Source organism: Puma concolor, chromosome D3 (assembly GCF_028749965.1).
Source record: "Puma concolor isolate L17-30 chromosome D3, mPumCon1.1.hap2, whole genome shotgun sequence".
NCBI lineage: Eukaryota > Metazoa > Chordata > Mammalia > Carnivora > Felidae > Puma > Puma concolor.
Window position 1 is genome coordinate 29,193,842 of NC_141678.1, and position 26,290 is coordinate 29,220,131.

Below are 26,290 nucleotides of genomic sequence, written 5' to 3' on the forward strand. Positions count from 1 at the left end.
CACTTAGGGATGCCTGGCTGGCTCAGTTGGTAGAGCATACGAGTCTTGGTCTCAGGGTTGTGTGTTTGAGCCCCATGTTGGGTGTAAAGATTATTTAAAAACAAACAAAAAAAATAACTAAAAAACCCCGCGGAATTCCATATACAGTGGCATTTTTCTTTTAAGGTTTATTTATTTTTGAGAGTGAGAGCTCAAGCAGGGGAAGGGGGGGGCGGGGGGGAGGGAGGGAGGGAGGGGGAGAGAGAGAGAGAGAGAGAGAGAGAGAGAGAGGGAGGGAGGGAGGGAGGGAGGGAGGGAGAGGGAGAGAATTCAAAGCGGGCTCCAAGCTGACAGCAGTGAGCCTGATGCGGGGCTTGAACTCACAAACCATGAGGTCACGAACTGAGTTAAGTCGGATGCTCAACCAACTGACTGAGCCACCCAGGCACTCTAGTGGCATCTTAAAAAATTTTTTTTTTAATCTTTAAGTTTATTTATTTTTGAGAGACAGAGAGAGAGAGAGAGAGAGAGAGAGAGAGAGAGAGAGAGAGAGAGAGAGAATGAGTGGGAGAGGGGAACAGAAAAAGGGAGAGAGAGAATCCCAAACAGGTTCTGTGTTGTCAGTGTGCAGCCTGACATGGGGCTCAATCTGGAGAACCATGAAATCATGATCTAAGCTGAAATGAGTGGGATGCTTAACCGACTGAACTACCCAGGCACCCCTACAGTGCCATCTAAGAGAACAAAGTAACTGGGAATAAATTTAACCAAATGAAGCACTTATACACTGAACACTACAAAACGTTGCTGAAAAAAATAAAAGGCTTAAGGAAATGGCAAAATATCTTGTGTTCATGGATAGGAAGTCTCGGTACTATCAAGATGTCAACACTACCCAAGCATCTACAAATTCAACACAATCCCTATCAAAATTCTAACAGTTTTGCAGAAATGGAAAAGCTGATCTTCAAAATCACATGGAATTGCAAGACACCCTGAAGAGCTAAAACAATCTTGAAAAAAGAAGAACAAAGTTGTAAGACTCATACTTTTGGACTTCAAAACTACTCCACAAAGCTACTCCACAGTAATCAAAACAGTGTGGTATTGGCATACAGATAGACATACAGACCAATGGAACAGAAATAAACACATACATCTTTAGTAATGATTTTTGACAAGAGTGTCAGGTTCATTCAAATAAGGAAAGAACAGGGGCGCCTGGGTGGCGCAGTCGGTTAAGCGTCCGACTTCAGCCAGGTCACGATCTCACGGTCCGTGAGTTCGAGCCCCGCGTCAGGCTCTGGGCTGAGGGCTCAGAACCTGGAGCCTGTTTCCGATTCTGTGTCTCCCTCTCTCTCTGCCCCTCCCCTGTTCATGCTCTGTCTCTCTCTGTCCCAAAAATAAATAAACGTTGAAAAAAAAATTAAAAAAAAAAACAAAAAAACAAAACAAAACAAAAAACAAATAAGGAAAGAACAATCTCTTCAACAAATGATGCTGGTACAACTGGATTTCCATATGCAAAAGGAAGAATTTGGACCCCTACATCAAACCGTATACACAAACTAACAAAATGGATAAACAACTTACGTATAAGAGCTATAACCATTAAACTCTTAGAAAACACTGGGGTAAATCTTCATGACCTTGAATTTGGTAAAGGATTCTTATATATGACATTAAAAGCATGAGCAAGCAAAAGAAAAACTAGGTAAGTTGGATTTCATCAAAATTAAGAATTTGCATTGGGGCACCTGGCTGGCTTAGTCGGTTAAGTGTCTGACTTTGGCTCATGGTTCATGAGTTCAAACCCCACATTAGGTTCTCTGCTGTTAGTGCAGAGCCTGCTTCAGATAGATCCTCTTTCACCCTCTCTCTCTGCCCACGCACCCCCACTTGTGCCCACACACTCTCAAAAATAACATTAAAAAAAAAAAAAAAAAAAAAGAATGTGCACCAAAGCACACTATCAAGAAAGTGAAAAGAAAACCTACAGAAGGGGAAAAAACATTTAGAAAGCATACAACTGATAAGAGTTGAATACCCATGGGAATGCAAGCTAGTGCAGCCACTCTGGAAAACAGTATGGAGGTTCCTCAAAAAACTAAAAATAGAACTACCCTACGACCCAGCAATTGCACTACTAGGCATTTATCCACGGATACAGGTGTGCTGTTTCGAAGGGACACATTATAGCAGCACTATCAACAATAGCCAAAGTATGGAAAGAGCCCAAATGTCCATCGATGGATGGATGGATAAAGAAAATGTGGTATATATATATACAATGGAGTATTACTCAGCAATCAAAAAGAATGAAATCTTGCCATTTGCAACTACGTGGATGGAACTGGAGGGTACTATGCTAAGTGAAATTAGTCAGAGAAAGACAAAAATCATATGACTTCACTCATGAGGGCTTTAAGAGACAAAACAGATGAACATAAGGGACAGGAAACAAAAATAATATAAAAACAGGGAGGGGGACAAAACAGAAGAGACTCATGCATATGGAGAATAAACTGAGGGTTCCTGGAGGGGTTGTGGGAGGGGGGATGGGCTAAATGGGTAAGGGTCACTAAGGAATCTACTCCTGAAATCATTGTTGCACTATATGCTAACTAATTTGGATGTAAAAAAAAAAAAAAAAAAAAAGTTGAATATCCAGAATATATAAAGAACTCCTAATGCTCAACAACAAAAACCAAACAACCCAATTAAAGCATGAGCAAAGGACTTGAGCATTTTTCCAAAGAAGATATAAGGAATGTCCAAGAAGCATACGAGATGTTCAACATCATTAGTAATTACAGAAATACAAATCAAAACTTAAAAACTGGAAAGTAATAAGCGTTGGTGAGGATGTAGAAAACCTTGTGCACTGCTGGTGAGACATCCACTGTACACAACAGTTTGGCAGTTCCTCAAGAAGTTCAACATAGAGTTACCATATGACCCAGCAACTCTACTGTTAGCTATATATCCAAAAGAACTGAAAACAGGGGCGACTGGGTGGCTCAGGTCATGATCTCATGGTTTGTGAGTTCAAGCCCCGCATCCGGCTCTGTGTTGACAGCTCAGAGCCTAGAGCTTGCTTTGGATTGTGTGTCTCCTCTCTCTGCCCCTCCCCAGCTTGTGCTCTGTCTCTCAAAAATAAATAAATGTTGAATAAAGATACATGCTACCATATGGATGAACATTAAAACATTATGCTAAGTTGAAATAAGCCAGACTCAAAGGATAAATATTGTAGGATTGCATTTACATGAGATCTAGAATAGGAAATTCATACATATGGGAAAGGCAGATTAGAGTTCACCAGGGCCTCAGGAGAGGGGAGTTTCTGGTTAATGGTTACAGAGTTTCTACTCAGGGTGATGAAAAAGTTTTGGAAATAGTGGTGACAGTTGCACAACATTATGACCGTAACACCACTGAACTGTACACTTAAATTGTTATACGTATTCTACAATTAAAAAAAAAAAAAGAGCCACAATCAAGACCACTGAGTTGTATGGTTTAAGTGGGTAAATTGTATAATGTGTGAATTACACCTCAATAAACCTATTCAAAAATAAGACTGTGGGCTGAGTCCTAGCTCTGCCATATACCACTTGTGAAAGTGGCAACAGATGACATCAACCTCAAGTCCTAAGTGTGTAAAATAGGACTGGTGTCCTATTTTACATAATAGCAGCCACATAAGGCAGCCACAAGGACTAACTAAAATACTCTGTGAAGCCCCTAGCTGAAGATTCTTTTTATTCAATAGCTATTACTACATACAGAAAACTAAGGTCAGCATAATGACTAGGCTGGGGCAGGCCTTGTCTGAACCATACCAGGGCCTCAATTTCATGGTATTCTCACCCAATTTACACATTAAGAGAAATAAAAACCTTTTAAAGATAATCTTCTCTAATGCACAACCCAATGACATCATGATAAGTTAGAAGAAAAAAAATGTTATTAAAAATACAAGGACTTTCAGGGCTCCTGGGTGGCTCAGTCAGTTAAGTGTCTGGGCGTGGATTCTACTTAAAATACATACATACATACACACATACATACATACATACAAGACCTTTCTAAAATTCTAAAGGACTTTCTAAAGATTCCTAATTTTCATTTTTAAATTTACTTTTATTACTTATTTTTATTTTGAGAGAGAGAGAGAGAACACACACATGCACAAGTGGGGGAAGGGTTAGAGGAAGGAGAAAAAGAATCTTAAGCCAGGCTCCACACACCTAGTGCAGAGCCTGACATGGGGCTTGACCTCACGACCATGAGATCACGACCTGAACTGAAATTAAGAGTTGGATGCTTAACCGACTGAGCCACCCAGGTGCCCCTAAAGATTCCTACTTCTGATAAAGCACTGTGATTAAGGAAAAACAAAAACAAAAAAGTTTTGGTACAGAAGAAGTAAATCAAATTCCTAAAACTAGATGCATAACCAACAAACATCAATGACAGAAGGATAGAGGAAGAGCCCATCAGTCCTGATGAAAAGCTCTGAGATTATTAAAAGATGAATGTGAGCTCGTGGGCATCTGACAAACCTTGGTGAGAAGGTTCCATTGCTGGAATGTGACAGGAGGTAAGACAGAGTGTCCCTGTTACGTTATGAGGCTAGGACCCTGAACAGATCTCCAGAGCAGAGTCAGATGTTTGATGATAACCATGCACAGACGTGCCATCACTGTGGATATACTCTACAGGTGACCCAGCCAGAGGAAATCACAGATGATCCAAGAGGTTGAAAAATAAAACTAGTACTACTAAAACCTTCATTTACTTTGCAGACAACTTGATCTCAGTCAGAAGGATAGATGAAGAAACTGCTAATGGGAATTTAATTCTAACCAATGAAGCAGAACCAAAGTAGAAACCTGAGAATTCCAGGCCATTGAAAGAAGTGGTGCCATTGGTCTTAGGAAGATTCAGAAAATTCAGAAGCCAGATGTAATCCCATGACTAGGGGTTTCAAAATTGGAGAAGACAAACCAAAAAGCAATATGAACACAATCACAATGGGAGTAAACAGCAAGTTCCTGAGAATGCTGGTGAGTTCACACAAAGAACTCTGAGCATCATAAAAAAGTATGTGCCAAAGATGAAAGGGTGTCCCTATACCGATAAGACAGACATCTAAGTACTGACCAAACACACTGGCAAGCAGGAATGAGAGTCCAAATCTGGTTACCTGCCATAGAGCATTACAACACAGGACACTGGCAGACATATGAAGGGTCAAGATTCTTGGTTTTGTTAAAACAGGGACGATGGCACATTCTATAAAATGTAAAAGGTGAGCATGAAATCAAACCTGGACAAAATTCTAAATGCAATTAGCAAACAGATGATTGGAAGGCAGTATGGGCTCAACCAAGAACAAGTCATGCCAGACCAACCTCATTGTCTTTTTTTAGACAAGTGGCCTAGATCAGAGGAGGCTGCAGAGGAGGACTTTCGTACAAAGATCTGGATGGTGCTTTTATGAAATCTGCAGTTAACATGAAACTGAGGGGGATGATCAATATAATAGATGACATCATCAGGATTTTAAAAGATTCAGGTAACTGTACAGATGGTGTATGACAAAAACAAAAAATATACAGAAATGTATTCACCGCCCCCCCCCCCCGCCCCGCAAAAAAAACAAGAGGGATAACTAGAGGGATAACTATAGGGCCACATAATAAAGGCCAAACATTGGGCTCAGCAAATACAGGAAGGGGACTCATAGTGATTTGTTTTTCCCTGATAGAGAGCTAGAAGGAACCACTTATGAGACTCTGTTCTAGAACTTCCACGAGGACAGAGACCTTTGTATTTTTCACTGCTGAACTCCAAACTCCTTAACAAGGCCTGCCACATAGTAACTACTCAGTAAACTTTCTGCTGGAAGGGGTGAGTGTTTTTGGAAGTGCCAAGTTGAGACCAGAGGGCCAATGAATTTAGACGCTGCAGAAAGTTTAAAGCATTAGGAAGATGGGCAGACTAAATGATCTATTATCGCTACAACTTGCCCATCTTCTCCATCCTGAGTCACTTTAAGCCTCACTTGCAGTTGGAGAAAATGTTATTCTTCCTCCACAGAATCTGTGCCACTGACTTTGATTCCCATAGATCCCTACTGTCACCAATTGTGGGGTGTTTTTTGTTTGTTTGTTTGTTTGTTTTAAACCCATACCACAGGGGAATGCTCCACCAAGGTTCCAGTTAGATGCTTGGACACAAATGTTCATACAGCAAATATTCATGGGTGTGCAGTCCCAGAATTAATTAAGTTCAATGCTAAGAAAGTTCTTCCCTTTCTTTTCTAGTCAGGAAAGTGTACTGGAATACAAGTGTGTGAGAATAATACTATTATAGGGAGACTCAAGCATCTGCTCTATACTACCTAAAAATCATTAAAAATGTAAATTCCCTGCAAACTTTGGAACCTCCATCAGTTGTGAGAAATTGGCTATTCTGTGCCTCAGTGAAGGCAACAGAAGAAAACTGTTTATCTCCTCAGCCTAGCCCTTTGATGATATGGCAACAACTTCCTCAACTTTGTCTTTTGTTCACTTTTGCCCTCTGCCCAACATATCCTGTGCTCTCACCAACCTGCAGCTACTCAGTGGTGTTAAGTCTTGTTCAAGTAAGCTCTTCCCTCTGCCAAAAATGTCTCCCTACACTTCACCCAGCTAACTTCTGTTCATCCTTCAAAACTCAGTTTGAGGGTCACCCCTCCAGAAAGGCTTCCCAGACCAATACTCACCCACACTCCCATCTCTTACTCCCTTCTCCACTCTCCCTCTACTCTGTGCTATTAGAGCACTTATCACACTGCTGGTTTCTGTCTCTATTTTCTCACTAGGTGGTAAGGACCTGGGTGGTAGGATCCTACAAGATATCCCTCACAGGTTAGTTGCATGAATGGATAATTTATCCAACTCTCAGAAGGAAGGTGTTTTTTAGACTCAAAAGAACTTAAGTAACTTGCCCAAGATCACACCATGAAAAGCCAGGACTTGAATGCAGGTACATGATCTTTCCCTAACCATCTTGTTTTTTACTGTATCAGATAACTGTGACTACAGGTATTTTATAATGGGGTGTCTGGGTGGCTCGGTCGGTTAAACGTCCAACTTTGGCTCAGGTCATGATCATCAGGCTCTGTGCTGATGGCTCGGAGCCTGGAGCCTGCTTCAGATTCTGTGTCTCCCTCTCTAATAAACATTAAAAAATATATACATAATGACAACAGCACCCTTGCTATTGATCAATGGTGTACTTCTGGAAAGGGCTGTATCATTTCCCTTGACCGGAGAATGTTCTTGTAGGGTTGATCTGCTTCTCAGGAGCCCTTCCCAGCTCTACTACACCAAGAGCATGGGAGAGTTCTGCTGTTTTCAAGGAGTGGGGACACCCACCTTAATCACCTCACACAGGTACCAAGTATTCCTTTTTAAATTAAACCCCAAGGAATAACTCACTTCTTGAAAAGAGGTCAGCAAGAGACAAAAATGGATAAACACAAACCTGTTTTAAAATATCTCTTTACTTGCATGAATGTTCTTTTGAAAATCAAGTTTTATGAAAAAACACATGAAATAATTCACGAAATAAAGTTCACCTAAGCCCTCATTGTTCTCGGTAATACTATCAAGGGAAATAAAGAAGCTTCAATTACTGGCACATTTTGTCCTACTTGTCTCACCTTTCTTATTTTAATACTTTTCCTGGTAACCTAATTGCAAAAGTCTCAAGAGAGTTGTTTTTAACAAGATCAGACAAGCACTACGTTTTAGAACATAACGTAACTCAAAGAACTATTTACTTATGCTATAGCCAAAAGTCTCATTTAAATATATAGAATGAGAAATATAATTAAATGGAATTTAGCAAAGGTTTATTTCTCAGGTCCCCCTTACACTCTCTCAGTGAAGCACCAAAGCAAGCCTTTGATGAGGCTTACACAGCTGGGGTAGTGTCACGAGGCAGCTCAGGTGTAGAGACCTCTCTTTGGGGTCTGAGAGACAAGAAGAGCTGCATAATGGCCAAGTATGTGGGCTATCTTAAAATACACATCGTTAACTAGGCTGTCACCTCATCCTGGTCTAAGGCACCTACCCTGGTATCCGCTCACTAAGCTCTAAATGATCCCCATTATAGTACCTGGTCTTGCATTCTACAAGCCCCCTATGCACACTCCAGGCAATAATACACAGGAGGTATGGGCTTCTAAAATGCATGTACATCTTAGAGCTAAAGGTCAACAGGGAGGTGGCCTAAATGGAGTGAGGCTTTAAACCCTAGCTCAGGTAAGAGCCCAATTCTTGACTTCCTCTATGGAGCTCTTGGAATTCTGACTGGGTGCTTCAATCCCAATGTGTCTAACACATGCGAGTCACACCAACTCTGAATTCTAGCTCTCTACTCCTATGATGAGACAACAGATATGAAAATGCCTCAAAAGGCAGAAATCACTGTGCAAACTGGAAAGCGTTTAGAGCCCAGAACACCCTACATAATTTTAGGGTGCTGATGTGTGAACTAGGCCAGAGGCGTGTACCTGTGCAGGGGCAGGTCTGTGTGGGGATGAGAAAGCTGGAAGGCCTACAGGATTCAGTCTGGTTTCTTTCCTGTTCTTCTACCAGGAAGCATGAAAGCATGTGGGTCCTCCCCAGACCTGGTCCCTGCCACAAGCCTCAGATGCTCACTCCTTCTTAAAAGCCAACATGAGAGGGAGAAGTCATCAGACTCTGAAACAAACCTTTAGGTGTAGTTCAGTCAGACATTACTGCTGGTCCAGAGAAACTGAGGATTACCAATGGAAAAAATCACAGAACAAATCAATGCTAGCTTTTATCTGTAAGCAGGCTGTTCTGTGGGTTAAGTTCTGCTTTTTTGAATCAACAGGCTCCATTACTTCATCCTTCTGTCATGCACCAGGGCTGTCCCCCAACCCTGCTCTACTCTGACCTTGGGGTGAACACACAAAGAACAATCACTAGCTTAATTCTAGTTTCTCAAACATACATGCATTTGATAATACTAAGAAAGAGTATTTAACTAATTATATTATAATGATTACCTTATAGTTTGTCGCTCATAAAGCATTTTCACAACTTACCAATAAATAAAAGAGCTAGGATTTATGGCACCAAATTCCATGTTCTGGTATGTTAACATTTAGGGCCCATCTTGCTATGTGCATTTTATACCTCAGTGAAAAATAACACGAAAAATATATGGGACTGCCCTAAAAATAGGAATTTTTAAAAATTCCTATTTTTCAAATCCTTCTGTTCTTCCCCTGGGGTTTGTGCTCATTTATGGTCACTCCAGGTGTATCAAATGTCTCATTAAACTTCTACCTCCTGTAATACATAGTTTTATACCCTCAACTGGCTTATCAACAACAGTCTTCAAGACTTTTTGCTAAGCACTGAAGAGTCTGTTTTTAAATTTTTTTCAACTTTATTTATTTTGAGAGAGAGAAAGAGATCATGAGCAGGGGAGAGGCAGAAAGAGAGGGAGAGAATCCCAAGCAGGCCCCACACTGCCAGCACAGAGTCTGATGCAGGGCTCAAACCAGAGTTGGATGCTTAACTGAATGAGCCACCCAGGCACACACACCACCCCTCCCCCCCCACCCCTAAAGTTTATTTTTGAGAGAGACAAAGAGTGGGTGGGGAAGGGGCAGAGAGAAAGGGAAAGATAGAGAATTCCAAGTAGGCTCTCCACACTGTCAGTGCAGAGCCCAATGTGGGGCCTGAACCCATGAACTACAAGATCATGACCTGAACCAGAGCTGGATGCCTAACCTATTGAGCCACCTAGGAACCCCAAAGCTTTTTTTTTTTTTTTTTTAAGGCAGTTAATGTTTGGTTTAAAGAATATGACTTGACAATTAAAATGTTCAAGTTCTGGGGCACCTGGCTGGCTCAGTCAGTATAGCATGTGACTCTTAATCAGGGTCATGAATTCAAGCCCCACATTGGGCAAGGAGCCTACTTAAAAAAAAAAAAAAGAGAAGAAAAAAAAGTTCAAGTTCTATTTCATGCTATTGTAATTTACAAAATCTCTACTAAGTAAGATCTGAGATATTGTAAACATTTCTCTGCCTAGCCGAAGAGGAATTCTAAGACATTTATCATATTTCTCCTCAGTCAGTCACAATGTTAGGGAAATATAGAACTGTACAAATAGCTACATATCTATCTGTATGCTTATTTTGTCTCTAGGTCATGAGTGTTTATTAAACCATCATCTTTCCTTATTGGAAAGAACACCAACTACTGTGAAACTAAACCTAGGAGAGACTACACCTTGGGAGAAACAAAGAATGGGAAAGGACAAAAGAGTCACATGGGACACTCATAGTGGATCTTCCAAAATCACCCAGTTCTCTTATTCCCCTGAACAGAACCTTAAATCAGCAGTCATTACTTTGCAGAAATGAAATTACAACTGAAAATGAAAACCGAACTGTTAAAAGACCCAAAAAACCAGCCTTGTAAATTTTACCTCTAATGCCAAGGCGGTCTTGTCGTAAGCACAGGGTACTCTTTTCTGGATGGCTTTTGCAAAGACAGGTCCATTCTGTGTGGATGGCAAAGGGTTGATCGCTGCTCCAGGAGTACTGGAAACTGCAGGTAGAGGAGTTGTGGTCTGAGGTTGAGCATATGCATGAGCCGGTTCTGGGATTCCATAACTGTTGGAATTCCTATTCCCGTGCTTTCCATGTGGTGAGGACCTCACAAGCTTTTCAACATAAGGGACAGGAATCATCCCAATTCGGCCATCCTTGTTCCGGGCACTCCACCACTGTTCTTCAGGCTTCTCTATTATCACCAGGATCTCACCCTTTTTAAAGGGCAGGTCTTCGGCATCATTCCCAGGAAAATCATAGAGAGTCCGTACGTATTCCAGATTTTCTTCTGCTGTAGGCAGGTTGGGTGCTGATACAGATCCCATTGGTGGGCTCGGATACCTTAAGAGAGAAAGAACATTACTCTTAAGGGAAAGATATTACTCTATACCAGTGTTTGTCAAACTTTTAAATAAATCATTCTCCTCTATGATGAATTTTTTCCTTGCTATATTCTTAGTTAAGAAATTTTATCACACTGTTTTATGTTCTGCAGTTTGTTTTATTTTATTTTATTTTTTAACGTTTATTTATTTTTGAGAGAGACAAAGACAGAATGCGAGTGGGTTAGGGGGGCAGAGAGAGAGACACACACACAGAATCCGAAACAGGCTCCAGGCTCCGAGCTGTCAGCACAGAGCCAGACGCGGGGCTGGAACTCGTGAGCCACAAGATCGTGACCTGAGCCGAAGTTGGCCGCTCAACCGACTGAGCCACCCAGGCGCCCCTATGTTCTGTAGTTTGTATTGCAACAGAAGTTTAGCATCCTCAATACATCTTGTTAAATCACATGTCAACTGCATGCATCCAACTCTTGGTTTCAGCTCAGGTTGTGATCTCAGGGAGTTCAGGCTCCACATTGACAGGGGGGAGCTTGCTTGAGATTCTCTCTCTCCCTCTCTTTCTGCCCCTCTCCCGCTTATGCTCCCTTTCTTTCTCAAAATAAATTAACTTAAAAAATAATAATAAATTTTTAAAAATCCCACAGTTCCTGCCCTATTATGATAGGTACAATTCTCCTTTTCTTTTTACCCCCTCCCACTGGCCAAGTTTATTTCTTAAAAGAGTCTTGTGTATGCCCGTGGCAGTTTTTCTGCCTAATATCACACTACAGGTGTTTCCCATATCACTGATCTACAGGATTACTTTTATGGCAGGGCACCATTTCATTCTGTGAGCTTGCAACAACTTAGCATCCCCGTGTTTTTGGATACTTAGTTTTTCTTTCTCCCTATTTGATCACCAACATCATGAAGTCTTTTGAACTATTTTCTCCATACTAGATTGTTGTAAAGCCTAGATTTCCGATTAAAAAACATGGGCATTTTCATGGCCCTTGGTACACACTGCCACACTACTTTTCAAAAGGCAGTCTTCATAATTTGGCAAAACTTACATTTTTTATGTTCATTTATTTATTTATTGAGAGAGAGAGAGCAAGCCAAGGAGGGGCAGAGAGGGAGAGAGAATCTGAAACAGGCTCCATACTTTCAGCCCAGAGTCCTACTCAGGGCTTGAACTCACGAACTGTGAGATTATGACCTGAGTCGAAACCAAGAGTTGGACACTCAACAGACTGAGCCACCCGGGCACCCCCCAAACTTGTTTCTTTTTTAACGTAAATGACTTGCTTAATATAGTATGCGGACTACTGAATTAACAGTAATCAATATACTACACAACGGTGATTAGGAGACAGCAGGAGTAGCTGCAGGAGCAGCAACAGTAATAGAGCTGACATTTATTACCTATGCCAGGCACTATTTGCAGTCTATATAAACTTTAAATTATTTAATCCTCTCGTCAATTCTGTGAGTATCCCCATTTTACAGATGAGGAAGCCAATGCCAACTCAGGGTTAGATTTGTACTCAGGCAGTCTTGTTCTAGAGTCCTCACTCATAACCTCTAAGCTAGTCAGCCTCAGGAACAAACCCTGCATCTTTTGAGTGTATGGGAATCAATGTCGGATTGTATGTGAAACATGCACGACAGTTCCTGGCTGTTACTGAGCATCCAATTAGCTCCCCACCCCCACCCTCTTTAAGGTACACCCTGCTTCTATTTCAAAGGCCACAGACAATCTGTGAAGTCTGGGTGGTACTACATAAATCTCATATACCTTTACTAAAAACACAATCAGTTCCAAATCAGACCCCCTCCAAGGGTATTTTCATTGTCTGTGTACTTAAAAGTTAAAAGCAGTTAGTTCTACAACACAAACTGTGAGGACACTAATATAGCTTCAGTGGGGATTAACATTAATCAAATTCATCTACGTAGGTATCCACTGGACTTACTATGTACTAAGAACTTGGGAGACAAACAATGTATTAAAACCAAGTTCTTGCTCTTAAAAGACTGCCAATTTAATATAGGCAGAGACTAGAAGGCAACCAAAGCACAACGTGTAATTACTGTGGGTCATGACAGTAGTTGATAGGGTCAAGGAGTATTCAAAGGAAAGAGTGAGTTCTGTTAGGGGGCAGAACAAGCAAGGAGGTGATGAACGAATAAAAGCTGAAGACTAGCTCCCTTTGAAGTTGAAAGATTTTGTTGAAGACAGGCTTACATATTTTGGTTCTGTATCAGAAAAAGACTAGAGGCCCAAGAGTTCAAACACTCCCCCAGCCTCTCCACACCTCACGGGGCACGCTGCTCATTCCTTTAAGTACAGCCCAGGAGCTTTGCTGGCAAGGCCCTTGACGTTGAGGAATTTCTGTAAACCGTTGGTACATGTTTAAGGCTTTGCAGGCCTATGTCGTATATTCTTTTTTAATACAACTTTTGGAAAATACAATAACCATTCTTAGCTTCAGTACACTATACAAAAACTGAGTCTGGCCTAGGGACCTACAAACTATTGCCTCTGTGCCATTCAGTCTACTGTATTTTTTTTAAATAAATGAGACAAACTCATTCTTTTAAGTATTGTGTATGACTACTTTTGTGCTCTAAGGGCATAGTTGAGAAACTGTGACAGAAACTATATGGCCTACAAAGCTTAACATATTTTGGGTGCGTGGGTGGCTCAGTTGGTTGAGCGCCCAACTTCAGCTCGGGTCATGATCTCACGGTTTGTGGGTTCGAGCCCTGCGTCGGGCTCTGTGCTGACAGCTCAGAGCCTGGAGCCTGCTTCGGATTCTGTGTCTTCCTCTCTCTGTCCCTCCCCTGCTCACACTCTGTCAATCTCTCTCTCAAAAAATAAACATTAGGGGCGCCTGGGTGGCTCAGTCGGTTAAGCGCCCGACTTTGGCTCAGGTCACGATCTCACGGTCCGTGAGTTCGAGCCCCGCGTCGGGCTCTGTGCTGACAGCTCAGAGCCTGGAGCCCGTTTCGGATTCTGTGTCTCCCTCTCTCTCTGCCCCTCCCCTGTTCATGCTCTGTCTCTCTCTGTCTCAAAAATAAATAAACATTAAAAAAAATTTTAAAAAATAATAAAAAAATAAACATTAAAATAAAAATTAAAAAGCTTAAAATATTTACTATCTGGCCCCTTAAAGTTTGCTGATTCTTTGTCTAGATTACTTGGTTAAAAGAGCAGAGAGTGTTTTCATCTTTTAATACTTCTCTGGCGAGGGGGATATGCAAATCTGACAGAGATGGAAGATAGTTTCTACTTTCTCCACCATTATTATCGCTATAGTGACCATGGGGCTCGTCTCCTGATTCAGCACATGCACAGATCTTAGACACCAAATCAATCTCCCAGACATGTGCCTGACATAAATTCAAAGTCTTCCACCCCACATCCTCAAACTCATATATTCATCAAAATTTCCTGCAAATTACACATTAGTTCCACTGTAGACATGAAACCGTGATGACAGGACAGCTTATCTTGCCCTTTCTATTAGGCCCCACAGCCTAAACATAACATAAAATTGGGACAATTCACTGTTTCTCAATCATTTTGATTTATTCCTTGATCAAAACTGTAAAAGAGCAGCTTTCAACTCTTCTTTAAATTTTATATGTAAAGAGTTTCCCAATCCCATTCAAACACACTTAGACCCATGCTTCTCCCTGACTTATATAGCCTATAGCATATTGAATAAGAAGGCCCTGGATGACTAACTGGAAATTGCCTCTTCTTATCTAATGTCAATGAACCCCCTCTCCTTTAGATTAAAAGCATCTCAGCTTCATGTATAAAGCACAGATAAAACATTTTTTTTAAGCCTGACTGTTAATAAACTCTAAGGTTAAAATTTCTTTCTTCATGCAAAAGCAATACAACTTCTGGGAGGAGAGTTTCAAAGGTACTGGTAATCTAGTTTTTTAAAGGAGTCACACGGGGGCGCCTGGGTGGCTCAGTTGGTAAAGCATCTGACTTTGGCTCAGGTCACAATCTCAGTCTCAGATTTCAAGCCCCACATTGAGCTCTGTGCTGACAGCTCAGAGCCTGGGGCTGCTTCGGATTCTGTGTCTCCCCCTCTCTCTGCCCCTCCCCGCTCACACTCTGTCTCTCAAAAAAATAAATAAACGTTAAAAAAATATTAAAGGAGTCAATCAAATGGGTTTTGAAGATTTTTCTTATTATGTACACGTACATATTCTCTTTTATGTACAGAAATATTTCATAGTAAAAAGTTGGAAAACTAAACAAAATAGGTAAGAAAAACAATTCTAAGAAGACTGGCTAAGAACCTCTCTAGCGAAACAAGCACTGAATACTGAGAACCTCACCCTTCCACCCCTAGACATTCACAGCATCATTTATAGCTCTCTATGCCTGTGGCTGCCTCTCCACTCCCTTCCACAGCTCCTCTTCTGTTCACTCTGTGGATTCCCTAAATTTAGACTCCCAAATCTACATTTAGCCCCCAATTCTCTTCTCAATAACAAGCCCATCAGATTGCTAAACCTGGCTTCCAGTACACATCTCAAAAAGATTCTCCCTGCTGAAAACAATCATCCCCCCTCACCCTGATCAATTCTCTTCTATTCTCTCAAAGACACCACTGAATCATTCTTGAAGTCATACCTCTTCCCTCACCTTCTACATGCAATTGCCCAGCAACAACTGTTAGTTTCCACTTTATAGTCCCAAATGTCTTAGAGTTCAGCTTTTCACAATCTCTTCTCCTTTAACAGGCCTTCATTAGTTCCACATCCTAGACTCTCTCCCTACCCAGTCTCACACCAGAGCAGTTTCTAAAAAGTAAAACTGGCCATGGCAATTCTCTTCTCTCTGCACCTCCCCCACTCATGCTTGCGTGCTCTCTCTCTCAAGAATAAACAAACATTAAAAACAAAAAACCCAAAACAACTTTATTTTATTTTTTAAGTAGGCTCCATGCCCAATGTGGGGATTGAACTCATGACCTTGAGATTGAGAGTCGGATGCTCTACTGAGTCACCCAGCCATCAAAAACTTTAGATAGCTCCCACTGTTAAATTTATTCACAAAGCATAGGAGGCCTTTTACAATTTAGTATTTATTCTTGCTTTCTACCTCACTGCCCATCACTCATATTAATTACAACTGTGCCTTTCCCTAGCAGGCACTGCCACCACCTCTTCTTTCAAGCCTTCCCTGACCCCCCAGTTGATCATCCTTGCTTTTAAGTTCCCATGGTATTCTATTTTAACTTGTTCAATATACTGAGCTTCTTAAGGGCTAAAACCATGATTTACTCCCATTATATGCCTTGAGTCTAGTAGTGGGTTTTGGTATAGAGTAGGCTTCAATACAGTGAAATTCCTGCTAATAAAAATAAAATGCCAAAGACATAGAGAAGCATTTCCCATTACTGTCCCTATTCTTTTTTTTTTTTTTCCTTCTGAAAACACAAAAACTTCAGCACTCCAATTCCCTATATCTGGTTTAATTCTGTTATACAAAGAAATCCTGTATGCCACTTGGTTTGCTCTCCAAGCCTCTTCAGTTTACCACTGTTCCACTCATGCTCTCGGACGTCATTCCAGACTAGTTGCCACATGCCTAATGGCTCCACCTTATGTGGTATGATCTTAGCTCAGACTCTAAAATAATCTGAACTCCCACTAATCAGCACTGTTCCCTTTTACTTATCAGGAAAAACTAAAATATTTTAGCCTGAAGGAAACCTAGAAATAATCTAGTCCAACTCTTCAAGTCAAAAGAAAAATTCTATCTTAGGTTAAAAAAACAAATCTCTGTATTTGAGTCTTAAGAGAGAAAAATCACAAATCAAATGCCTACCAGTACTTTACATGTCACAACTCTTAACCGGGCAAACTTCCATTCCCAGCATAATGACAATGTTCTTGTATCTCATCTGAATCAAATTTAGAGGAGTTAACTACTGGTAAGAAGAAAACCAAAGGTTTATTCATGGTGCCAAATTCTATGCTAATCAAAATTACTGGTAATCTTTCTCCCCCAATCCTAATTATAAAAGTCCAGATTTTAGATCCCTCAAATATTTAGAACAGGGGATGTGGGAGGAGGTGTGACCATGATGCCCATGGCATCCTCTGGTCCATGCAAGGCTTGGCTTCTGCTTCACAGGTGGGAGGGCCCTCCTCTGGGCACTCAGACTAGGCTGGGCATCCTTTTCCAGCTACTCTATCATATTAGATAGCATGGAAATTGCCTTTAAAAAATCCCAGTACCAGTAATCTTCTCAAGAATTTGACAGGGATTATTTTGATTCAATGTTAGTTCTATGTTACCAAATACATGTAACATGCAACGTCTGTTGTGAAAATCAAATATTTTCTCTAAGGGTCAACTTGCCTCAATTAAAAAACTTTACTTTTCAGGATTTTTCTCCTAGCCTTCATATAGCTATATAAGCTAAGAACTGGAGATTTTATAAGCAAAGTAAGCTATACAAAACACAGTCTCTAAACCACAGGAAAACATATTTCATATCTAAACAATCCACTCAGGAATCTTCTGAAACATTCTGTTGTTAAACTGGAAATCACCTCCATTAAATTAAGAAGCACTAGCACTTACTAACTATAACTTAATGAACAGAATCTTAAAAATGTTTATACTCAAATAAGTTGGAGGTGAAAACCATCAAAGGTTTTGTTCACCAACTGTAATATAAAAAGTACACTCACATGCTGAAAGAGAATCCTTTAAGGTCACTCAAAATCAACAAAAGCCATCTGACAAGACATAACACCTTTTGGAGGTTTTTTTCTTAAATTAAAAACAAAATTTAATTTAAAACCCACCACAGGAATACCACAAATACAAAAAGGAATTAATAAGATAAACTGAGAAGATACAAAGTTACTAATGTATCAAGTCATTTTGGTTTCTTCCTTTCTCTTTCCTCATCATTCCCCACTCCCCTCCCATCAGCAACTCAATCTTAACTCCAAAACACGCACCTCCAAGCCATAGCTCAAGTCAGTCTATATGAACTATGACACCTATATGTTATCAGCCATGAACATTTTGCACCTGAATAGCAGTGACAACCCCAGAGGACTCCCCTGCTTCAAATTCCTTCCACGGGACCCACTGTGCTTTAATTAAAATCTAATTTCCTTATCTTGACCGTTGTATCTCATAACTCTTATTGGACCCCCTTATTTAAGCACCATACTCCCGGGGTGCCTGGGTGGCTCAGTCAGTTTTGAGAGTCCCTTTTGGATTTTGGCTAACGTCATGATCCTAGGGTCGTGGGATGGAGCCCTGTGTTGGGCTCAGCATGGAGTCTGCCTAAGATTCTCTCTCTCCCCCTCAGTTCCTCTCCCCAGTTTGAGCTCTCTAAAACAAAATAAAACAAAACAACAAAACTCTCACCACTACCAACCTACTATCTTTTTCACCTCCGGACTTTGTGTAAGCTCTTCCCTATGACTGGAAGGCTCTTCCCTTCTCTTAATCCAAGCCTTCCCAAGGCTTGCCTCTTCTCTACGCTTAGTTAACATCGTGTTTCTCTGACCACACTACATCAGGTAGGTCTCTTCTATTATATTCTCTCTGCCCAGCTGCATTTCCTTCATAGCATTTATTAATCTTGTATTTTATTTATTTTCCTAATTTTTAGTTGGTCTCTTCCACTAAAATATAAGTTCTATTATGGAAGAAGTATGTCTGCCATCCATTGTTCTCAACTTCTATCACTGACATATAATGCTCATAAACATTTGAAAATACAAAACTAAATGTTAAGGAACATTCCAATAAAAAAGATCAGACTAGGAAACAAGGACCAGTCCTCAAATTCTGAGGAAGTCATACTGTTATAATTTTTCACTAAGGAAAATTAAAAAGCTAAGGGGCATGAAACTTTGGCCTTAAAAGCTCAATTCTGACGCCTAAATAACTAAACCACTTTATTTATCTTGTTTGGATGTGAAAAGGCATTTTTAAAAAATGTTTATTTTTTAAAGAGAAACAGAGAGAAGGCTCATGCGTGGGTCAGGGCCACAGACAGGGGGACACAGGATCCGAAGCAGGCTCCATGCTGACAACAGGGCTCGAACCCACTAACCACAAGATCATGACCTGAGCCAAAGTCAGATGCTCAACCATCTGAACCACCCGGGCTGCCCTGGGTGTGAAGAGGCATTAAACTGACTTGCTTTTGGTCAAGGCTTTACAGGATACCTCTAGTTTTTTCTGAAGGTTGAAAACACATTAAACCAAATCGGCGAATTTCAAGCTTGAAGGACAGTCCAAAGATTAAGAAAGTAAATCCAGTCAGGATCTAATCCAACCAGCATTGTGATCACCGTCTGATCACAAGGAAAAACAAGAAACTAAATTACAGCAACATGCGTGGGGCAGAGAGCAAAAAGAGGGAGAAGGGAAAAACAATTAAAGCTGCAGTGTAAGCGGGAGGGCTTATTATTTGAGGGGCCTAGAACAGCAGTTAAGATTTCAATACGCGAGGAGTGGGGGTTAGGCAATCAAGGGAAGAGCCAATAGCCCCAGTTGGCTAGTGGGGCTGCACTAAAGGAAGAACAGGTAGGGGAGAGGGAGGAGGAAAGGCAGCAAAAACATAAAGTTATGTCTGGTATCTGGGAAGACACATGTATGAAAAATGCGGAGTTGTTTTTGTTGGTAATGGGAAGCCACTGCAGCATACTCCCTTTTCTCTCTAGGAGGGAATTCAACCATTTACTCACACTTTCTCAAACAGCTGTATTAATAGTATCTGTCACCTCAAAGCAAGCACAGTGCCTTTCACATAACACGGCTTAATAAATCCCTGAAATTAATGACATAATTCACCTCCATGAGTTGGAGAATTCACTTAAACATATTAAAAATCTCATTACAGTTGGTTCTAATATTCTCTCCAACCCCTTAGATCAGAATTATACTGTGCTCAAAGTTGACTGTAATAGCCAGCATCTTTGGGGACGTGGAGATTTCACTAATCAGATTCTTGGTGCCTAGGTCTTTATTATACACTATTTGATTTATAATCACTTTCTCCCAGTTTTTAAAGTCCATTTGGTTCAGCAGTTAATCTTACAGTCATGATACCGTCATGGCTTTGTTTCTTCTCTATCTTATTCCACAGAAGCAACACTTACGCCTGCAGTGGGGGTTCCTTAATTATTATAGCTTTTAATGGTTAAAGCTCAGAGCAACATCTTGCCAGCGAATCTATAAAATCAGAAACATTTCATTCCAAAAAACCAGTATCAGCACCCTATCCTTTTTAAACAGATGTTCAAAAAGCAAAATGGGCAGTAAAATACCTTTTATTAAAATAAAAATTCTAAGCAATTTCTTCAGTTCAAATTTGGCATAATTCAAATAAAAGTGAGAAAATACTAAAGACAAATTAAAGCAAGTAATCAAATAAAACAATGCACTTTACTTGAAAAGGAGGATGCTTGATGCTGGGAGTCACTTTGGGGGCCTAACTTTATTTATTTATTTTGGGGGGGCAGGGGAGAGGCAGAGAGAGAGGGAGAGCGGATCCTTAGCAGGCTGGGTGCTGTGAGAGCAGAACCCGATGCAGGGCTTGAACTCACAAACCATGAGATCATGACCTAAAGCTGAAGTTGGTGGCTTAAAAACTGAGCCAGCCAGGAGCCCTTGGGTGCTTAACTTTAATATTAAATCATTAGACTCAGAAATATCCAAAAAGCATATGTGAAACTAAACTTGCATAGAATTAAGAAAGTGTTGCTCTAAATTTGTCCTTTAGTAAGTAACATTATAGCCTTATCCCTCCTTAGAATTTAACCAGATTGATTTCTGACCTATTAATGATCCAGCTTGGGAGTAAACTATAAAATAAAAAGTTAAAAATATGTCCTAGATGAAACCAATACACCTTATTTTAAAATTTCTGTAATTAAAAAAAAAAAATTCTGTAATTATAAAACAAAAGGTGTCTGGCATTAATTCAAACCTGGCACCAAGGTATCAACATATAGTTCTGATGTTTCACAGTTAAAGGTTTTGTTTCTGAACGCTCAAGCATTTTCATTTGTCGATTGTTCCAAAGGCTGCAGTCCAAGAGTTCTAAAACTGGAGCAGGGAGTTGCAAGAACCTTGAGCAGTGTGCAAAATTGAGTGTACGGACATTTTTAGGGAGGGGGGAAAAGTCACGACTACTTTGAGATTCTCAAATAAGTCTGTGGTCCAAAAAAGGTTTAAAAACAACAATAAAACATTCTGCTGTAGTAGAATAAGCCAATAGATAATATGACAAAGGGCAAAAAAAGCGTGCATTTTAACTATGCAAACCACCGTTAAACATGTTTAAAACGCATCCCCGCATTCAGTGACCCAGATCCTGACACTAGCCTTCCGTTCAGAATGCCTTCTGGAAAATAATTGGGTTCAGAATGGGGTGAAACGGGTTCAATCGCCCCTCGCCGCACCCCCCTCCCCCAACTCTTCGATGGATCCCAAGCGGACAAGCCCCTGCCATTCTCGACTCTCCTCCGCGGTCGGAGTGGGCTGTGCGCCCGAGGACGCGGGCGCTCGCATACCTGGGCGCGGGCTCGATTAGGGTGGTGGTGTCCAGGTAGTGGATCTTGTAGAACTCCAGCAGGGCCGGCAAGTGGTCAAATTCCTGGTCCCCAATCTTAAAACGGCGGTTGGGCAGAGAGTTGATGATGTAGTGGGAGACCCGCGAGTTCTCGGACACGGACAGCACATAATCCCCAGGGCAGGTGGAGGAGTCGCGAACTAGGAACATACCGTGGCGCTGGCCCTGGAGCCGGGTCTGCGCCTCCTGGCGAGACACCGGCCCCATGTACCAGGCGGAGCGGTCTGAGGAGTCGAACCTGGCGGAGGACATGGTGTCGAGCCGGGGCTCTGCGGCGAGTCGGGGCGGCGGCTGCTCTCTTCTGTTCTGGACGCCTCTGCCCGACAGACGGCTTTGCGGCCAAGGAAGGGCCTCTTGGCACACCTCGAGGAGCGCTTAGAGGGCCGAGCCACCTTCCTCTCGGCTCCGGGCCCGCAGCATCCTCCGCCGCCGCCCGCCTGCTCCGGGGCCGCCTTACGGAGGGAGCCGGCCCGGGGAATGCGGAGCAGAGCCCGAGGTCGGGGCGGGCGAAGCCGAGCCGCAGCGGAGGCCGCCCCGGGGTTCTCGGGCTGCCCGGAGTACCGGGGTACCTCCAGTCACTCCTGGCCTGGAACGCGCCGACTCCGCGCCCCCCCCCCCCACGACTCTGCACCGAAACCCGCCGCCACGCAAAGAACCGGACTCCTAAAAGCGTCGCGCCTCCGGGGCGGCTTTGCCGAGCCCGTTCCCAAGAGCCACAGCAACAAAATGGCGGACGCAGGAGAAGCGGCCGGCCACCTCCCCCTCAGCTCAGCGCACTCTCTCTGCGCACGCGCGGGCTCCGGCTCCCAGCTGCCGCCTGGGCCCACCCCTTGTCGTCGCCCGGCGCGGCCAATCAGGAGCACGGTCGTGACGGTCGGGGCGTGCGCCACTCGCGGCCGCTCCCGCGTTCCGGGAGGAGGCGGGGGAGGCGGGGGAGGTGGAGGAGGCGGTGGTGGTGGCGGCCACTCCCTTCTTCCTGGGCTGCGGTGCGCCGCCGGGGGCGCTGCCGCGGCCGGCTCTCCCCGCGCTGGCAGGAAAACAGCTGGAGACTAGAGGGAGCGGCATTTCGAAAACCTGCTCTGGGAACAAAGCATTAACGTACACGCCGAATCTCTGGCCATGGAGGCGTGGCACTGAGGTGACCTGGCCGGCCTAGGGGCTCAGGGGGACCCGCCCTGAGGGATACCGATGGGCGGACAGGCCCAATGGGTCGAAGTGGTTCTGGAAGGAGATGACCGCGGGGGCTGAGGTGACCAGCAGACAGGGACGAGGTGGCCTCGACCCGAGGTGGCCCGATAGGTTAAGGGACCCAGAGTGGCCAGGAGACTCGACAGGCAGCATTGGGGGGTTGTGGAGGTTATATCGAAAGGAGTAAATGGTCTAGGAAGTCCACAGTCTGGTGCAGTGTGGCCATCATTAATTAGCGCTTGATTGATACAAGTGAAATGCAAACGCCTCCGGGCGTGGCCTGAAGACCTCATCTGCTCTGGATTCTGCAGCTTTTCTGAATCTCCCAGTCCTTGGCTGACCCTACTCCCGCCAGGACCTCCTAGCCTGTTTCCCCGCCCCGCCCTAGAATGAAATTTTAAGAGAACAGGGATCTTGTATGTCTTGTTCACTTCTGGACCTAGCACAATGTCTGGACCTGAACTGATGCTCAAATATTTATTGAATGAATGACTGTTCAGAAAAACCACCAGGTTACTGGTGCCTGATTTATTGGTAGCACCATCCCTGGAACTGGACAGACAAGAAAGCATGTCCAAAAAGGGAGACGCAGGCAACACAAACCCATACTTAGATCCCTTTGTCAATGGAATTTCATTTGGGCTGTTTGCATCCAAGTTGATCATATACTGAATTCTAGGGTGATAGGTGATATCTATCTTAGAGTAAGCTAAAGGGGAAATGTCAAGGTCTAGTGCCTTTTGTGACATAGCATAAGCAGGTTTTCATCTTCCAAAAACTGTCATGACTCAGGTACAATTTGAATAGCACAAAATTTGAAGATGACTGTTGGGATTCAAATCTTGCTCCATTGACTAGCTGGGTGACCTTGGACCAATTACTTAATCATTCTATGCCTCATATATTAAACAAGCTAATACTTGTAAAGTGCTTAGAATAGTGCCTGGCACATATTAAACATCATATAAGAGCTTTTAATTATTACTATTCAGCCTCTATCTGGGCTTCTGCCTCCATAGCCTAAAGGTGTGCAGATCTTTCAATGGGTGGATGAGGGTAGGGAGAAAAATCTCCATTTGATTTTCTGGCTACCTTTTCTTACCAGATTTTACCACTTCATCATCAGCCACTCTTTGCCCAGCCTTTATTTGGATTCTACCCTTACTTTGAAACTGACCTTTGGAAATCATCACTGATCTCCACTGAACCTAGCATTTTCTTTGATCTACCTGGCCCTATGTGTCTATACTGAAAATCTGTGGAAAGAATCCCTTTTTTTTTAATTTTATTTTTTTAAGCTTCTGAGCCACTAATACAATTTTTTCTTTCTCTTTAATATACTTGTTTGTTTTCTGTTTTGTTTTTTAACTCAGAACCCTGAGATCAAGACCTGAGCTGAGATCAAGAGTCAGATACTTAACCTACTGAGCCACTCAGGTGCCCCTCTTGGTCTTTTTTGATAGCACTTTTGTCTCCAGCCTCTGTGTGTAGAAGCTCAGTGCTTAATCTCTCTACAGCCTCTCCTTTGGTAGGCTAATAATGAAGGCTGTAGGAATCACCTGTTTATTGGTGACACGGAAGCATGTATATTCTAAAAGTAGAACAGAATCTGACCACACCCTATAATTTCTACGCAAACTCTATGGTCACAGCCTAAATTCTTATCACTTTCTGTTGTGATTGTTTATAAACATCTCTCTGGTCCTAATCAGAATGTCTTGAAGGCCTCCTTTACTATTACTTTTTGTATTCCCAGTGCCCAACACAGTGCCCAGCACATAATATATACTTAAAATAAATGGTTTTTGAATGTAGGTGGATAACGATGAGAAGAAGCCAGAGCAAAGATTTATTGTAGTAAAGGTAATGTGATTTTTGTCACTATTTCCTGTTAATTAACATAATAAATGTATTTAAAATAGGTCTTTGGACCTGAGGTTTATTTAACCCTGTATCTACCCTTACGTTTTATCTTCTGTTTGGATTAAATTGTGCCTCTCAGCTTCCCCTTTTCTGTCAATAGCCATCAGTGTTTTCCTAATGCACAGACTCAAATCTGAGTCATTTTGTACTTAACTAAATAACTCAAAAATACCTAATTTATATAGTGTTTTCCAATTCACAAAACTGTGCATAATACATTGTTTTACTCCAACCAAAGTCCCATGAAATCGTTTTTTATAGATGATCCAGAAGCTCAGAGAGGTTAAGTGACTTGCTGACATAAGTTATTATAAATTACATAATTTGCAAGAGGCAGAGCTGGCACTCCTGAGCCAGGTCTCCTGACTCAGAGTCAGTCTCACTTTATTGTTACACAACTGCCTATAATTTAGTCCATTTTCTTTGTTTTGCTGATCAGGAAACTGAGGTCTTCCAATGTAAAATTTAACACCAGGAAGGAATATCAATCTTATAATACAGAGGAGTGGTTGGACTTGTCCCTCTTTTTGGATTTCAGATAGCACCATCATTCAGCTGCCAAAGTGCCATGATCCCCTCTTGAAAAATTTATATTACAGATGGATCAAAATGCCTCTCCTTTTGCTTCAAAATAGTCCCCTGGGGGATGGAGTATGGACCGGACAAAGGTGGAAATAAGAATGCCCTTGTGTTGGTAACTGTTGAAGCTAGGTAACAAGACGTGTGTTTGGGGCAGGATGGGGAGGATGAATTATAGTATATTCTATTTTTTTATATGTATGGAATTTTTCATAATAAATTTTTAAAAGTGCTTTACTTTCCCTTAGTACAGCTGAGACAAGCTTTAAAACAAATTCCAGGGGCACCTGGGTGGCTCAGTCGGTTGAGTGTCTGACTTCAGCTCAGGTCATGATCTCGTGGTTTGTGGGTTCGGAGCCCCGCGTTGGGCTCTGTGCTGACAGCTCAGAGCCTGGAGCCTGATTCAGATTTTGTGTCTCCCTCTCTCTCTGCCCCTCCCCTGCTCATGCTTTGTCTCTCTCTCTCTCTCAAAAATAAAATAAAAACATAAAAAAATTTTTTTTAATTCCAAAAAATGTTTCTAGATGCTAAGATATAACAAAATGGAAGTGAATGGAGAAGCACAAGGAAGCATTAAGAAAAAAAGGGAGAGGTTGCTGTAACATAAAGATTTGTGATTCTGCCAGCTTGCTCATTCCCAGGGTTTCCAGATGGCATTACACTTAGATTTTTCTTCTAAGATAATTACAATCTAGTCTCAAAGGACTGACAAAGCTTTTCAAGTACCTTGTCCAGATCCCTTACTTCCTAGCCCTGAGGCTGCCTCTGTGCAAAGGGCACAATCTTGGGACAACCTACTGTTGACTTTGTTCTCCCCTATCTGGACAGGTCCAATCCTGATGATGGTTAAAGCCAGGTAGTCTTCCTATGTTGCTGCCTTACTGAGGACATGAGAAGAGCAAGGGTCTGTCCCTTTCTCCTGCCCTTGATTCTTTTCTATCAATGATTCTGAGAGAAGAAGCTTGACCATGTAGGTATGCATACTTGATATATTT

At 42.1% G+C, this 26,290-nt stretch overlaps 1 protein-coding gene across 1 annotated transcript in view; it reads right to left on the reverse strand.

The window, feature by feature from the left end:
- The window catches only part of CRKL (CRK like proto-oncogene, adaptor protein), a 37,284-nt gene extending 14,891 nt beyond the window's left edge, over positions 1-22,393 (reverse strand). The window contains exons 1-2 of the mRNA XM_025933459.2: positions 21,547-22,393; positions 10,510-10,975 (exon numbers count right to left, since the gene is read on the reverse strand). Of these exons, the coding sequence (XP_025789244.1) occupies positions 10,510-10,975; positions 21,547-21,857 (777 nt within the window). The 5' untranslated portion in view covers positions 21,858-22,393. The remainder of the gene's footprint in view (positions 1-10,509; positions 10,976-21,546) is intronic.
- Between the last annotated feature and the right edge of the window lie 3,897 nt (positions 22,394-26,290).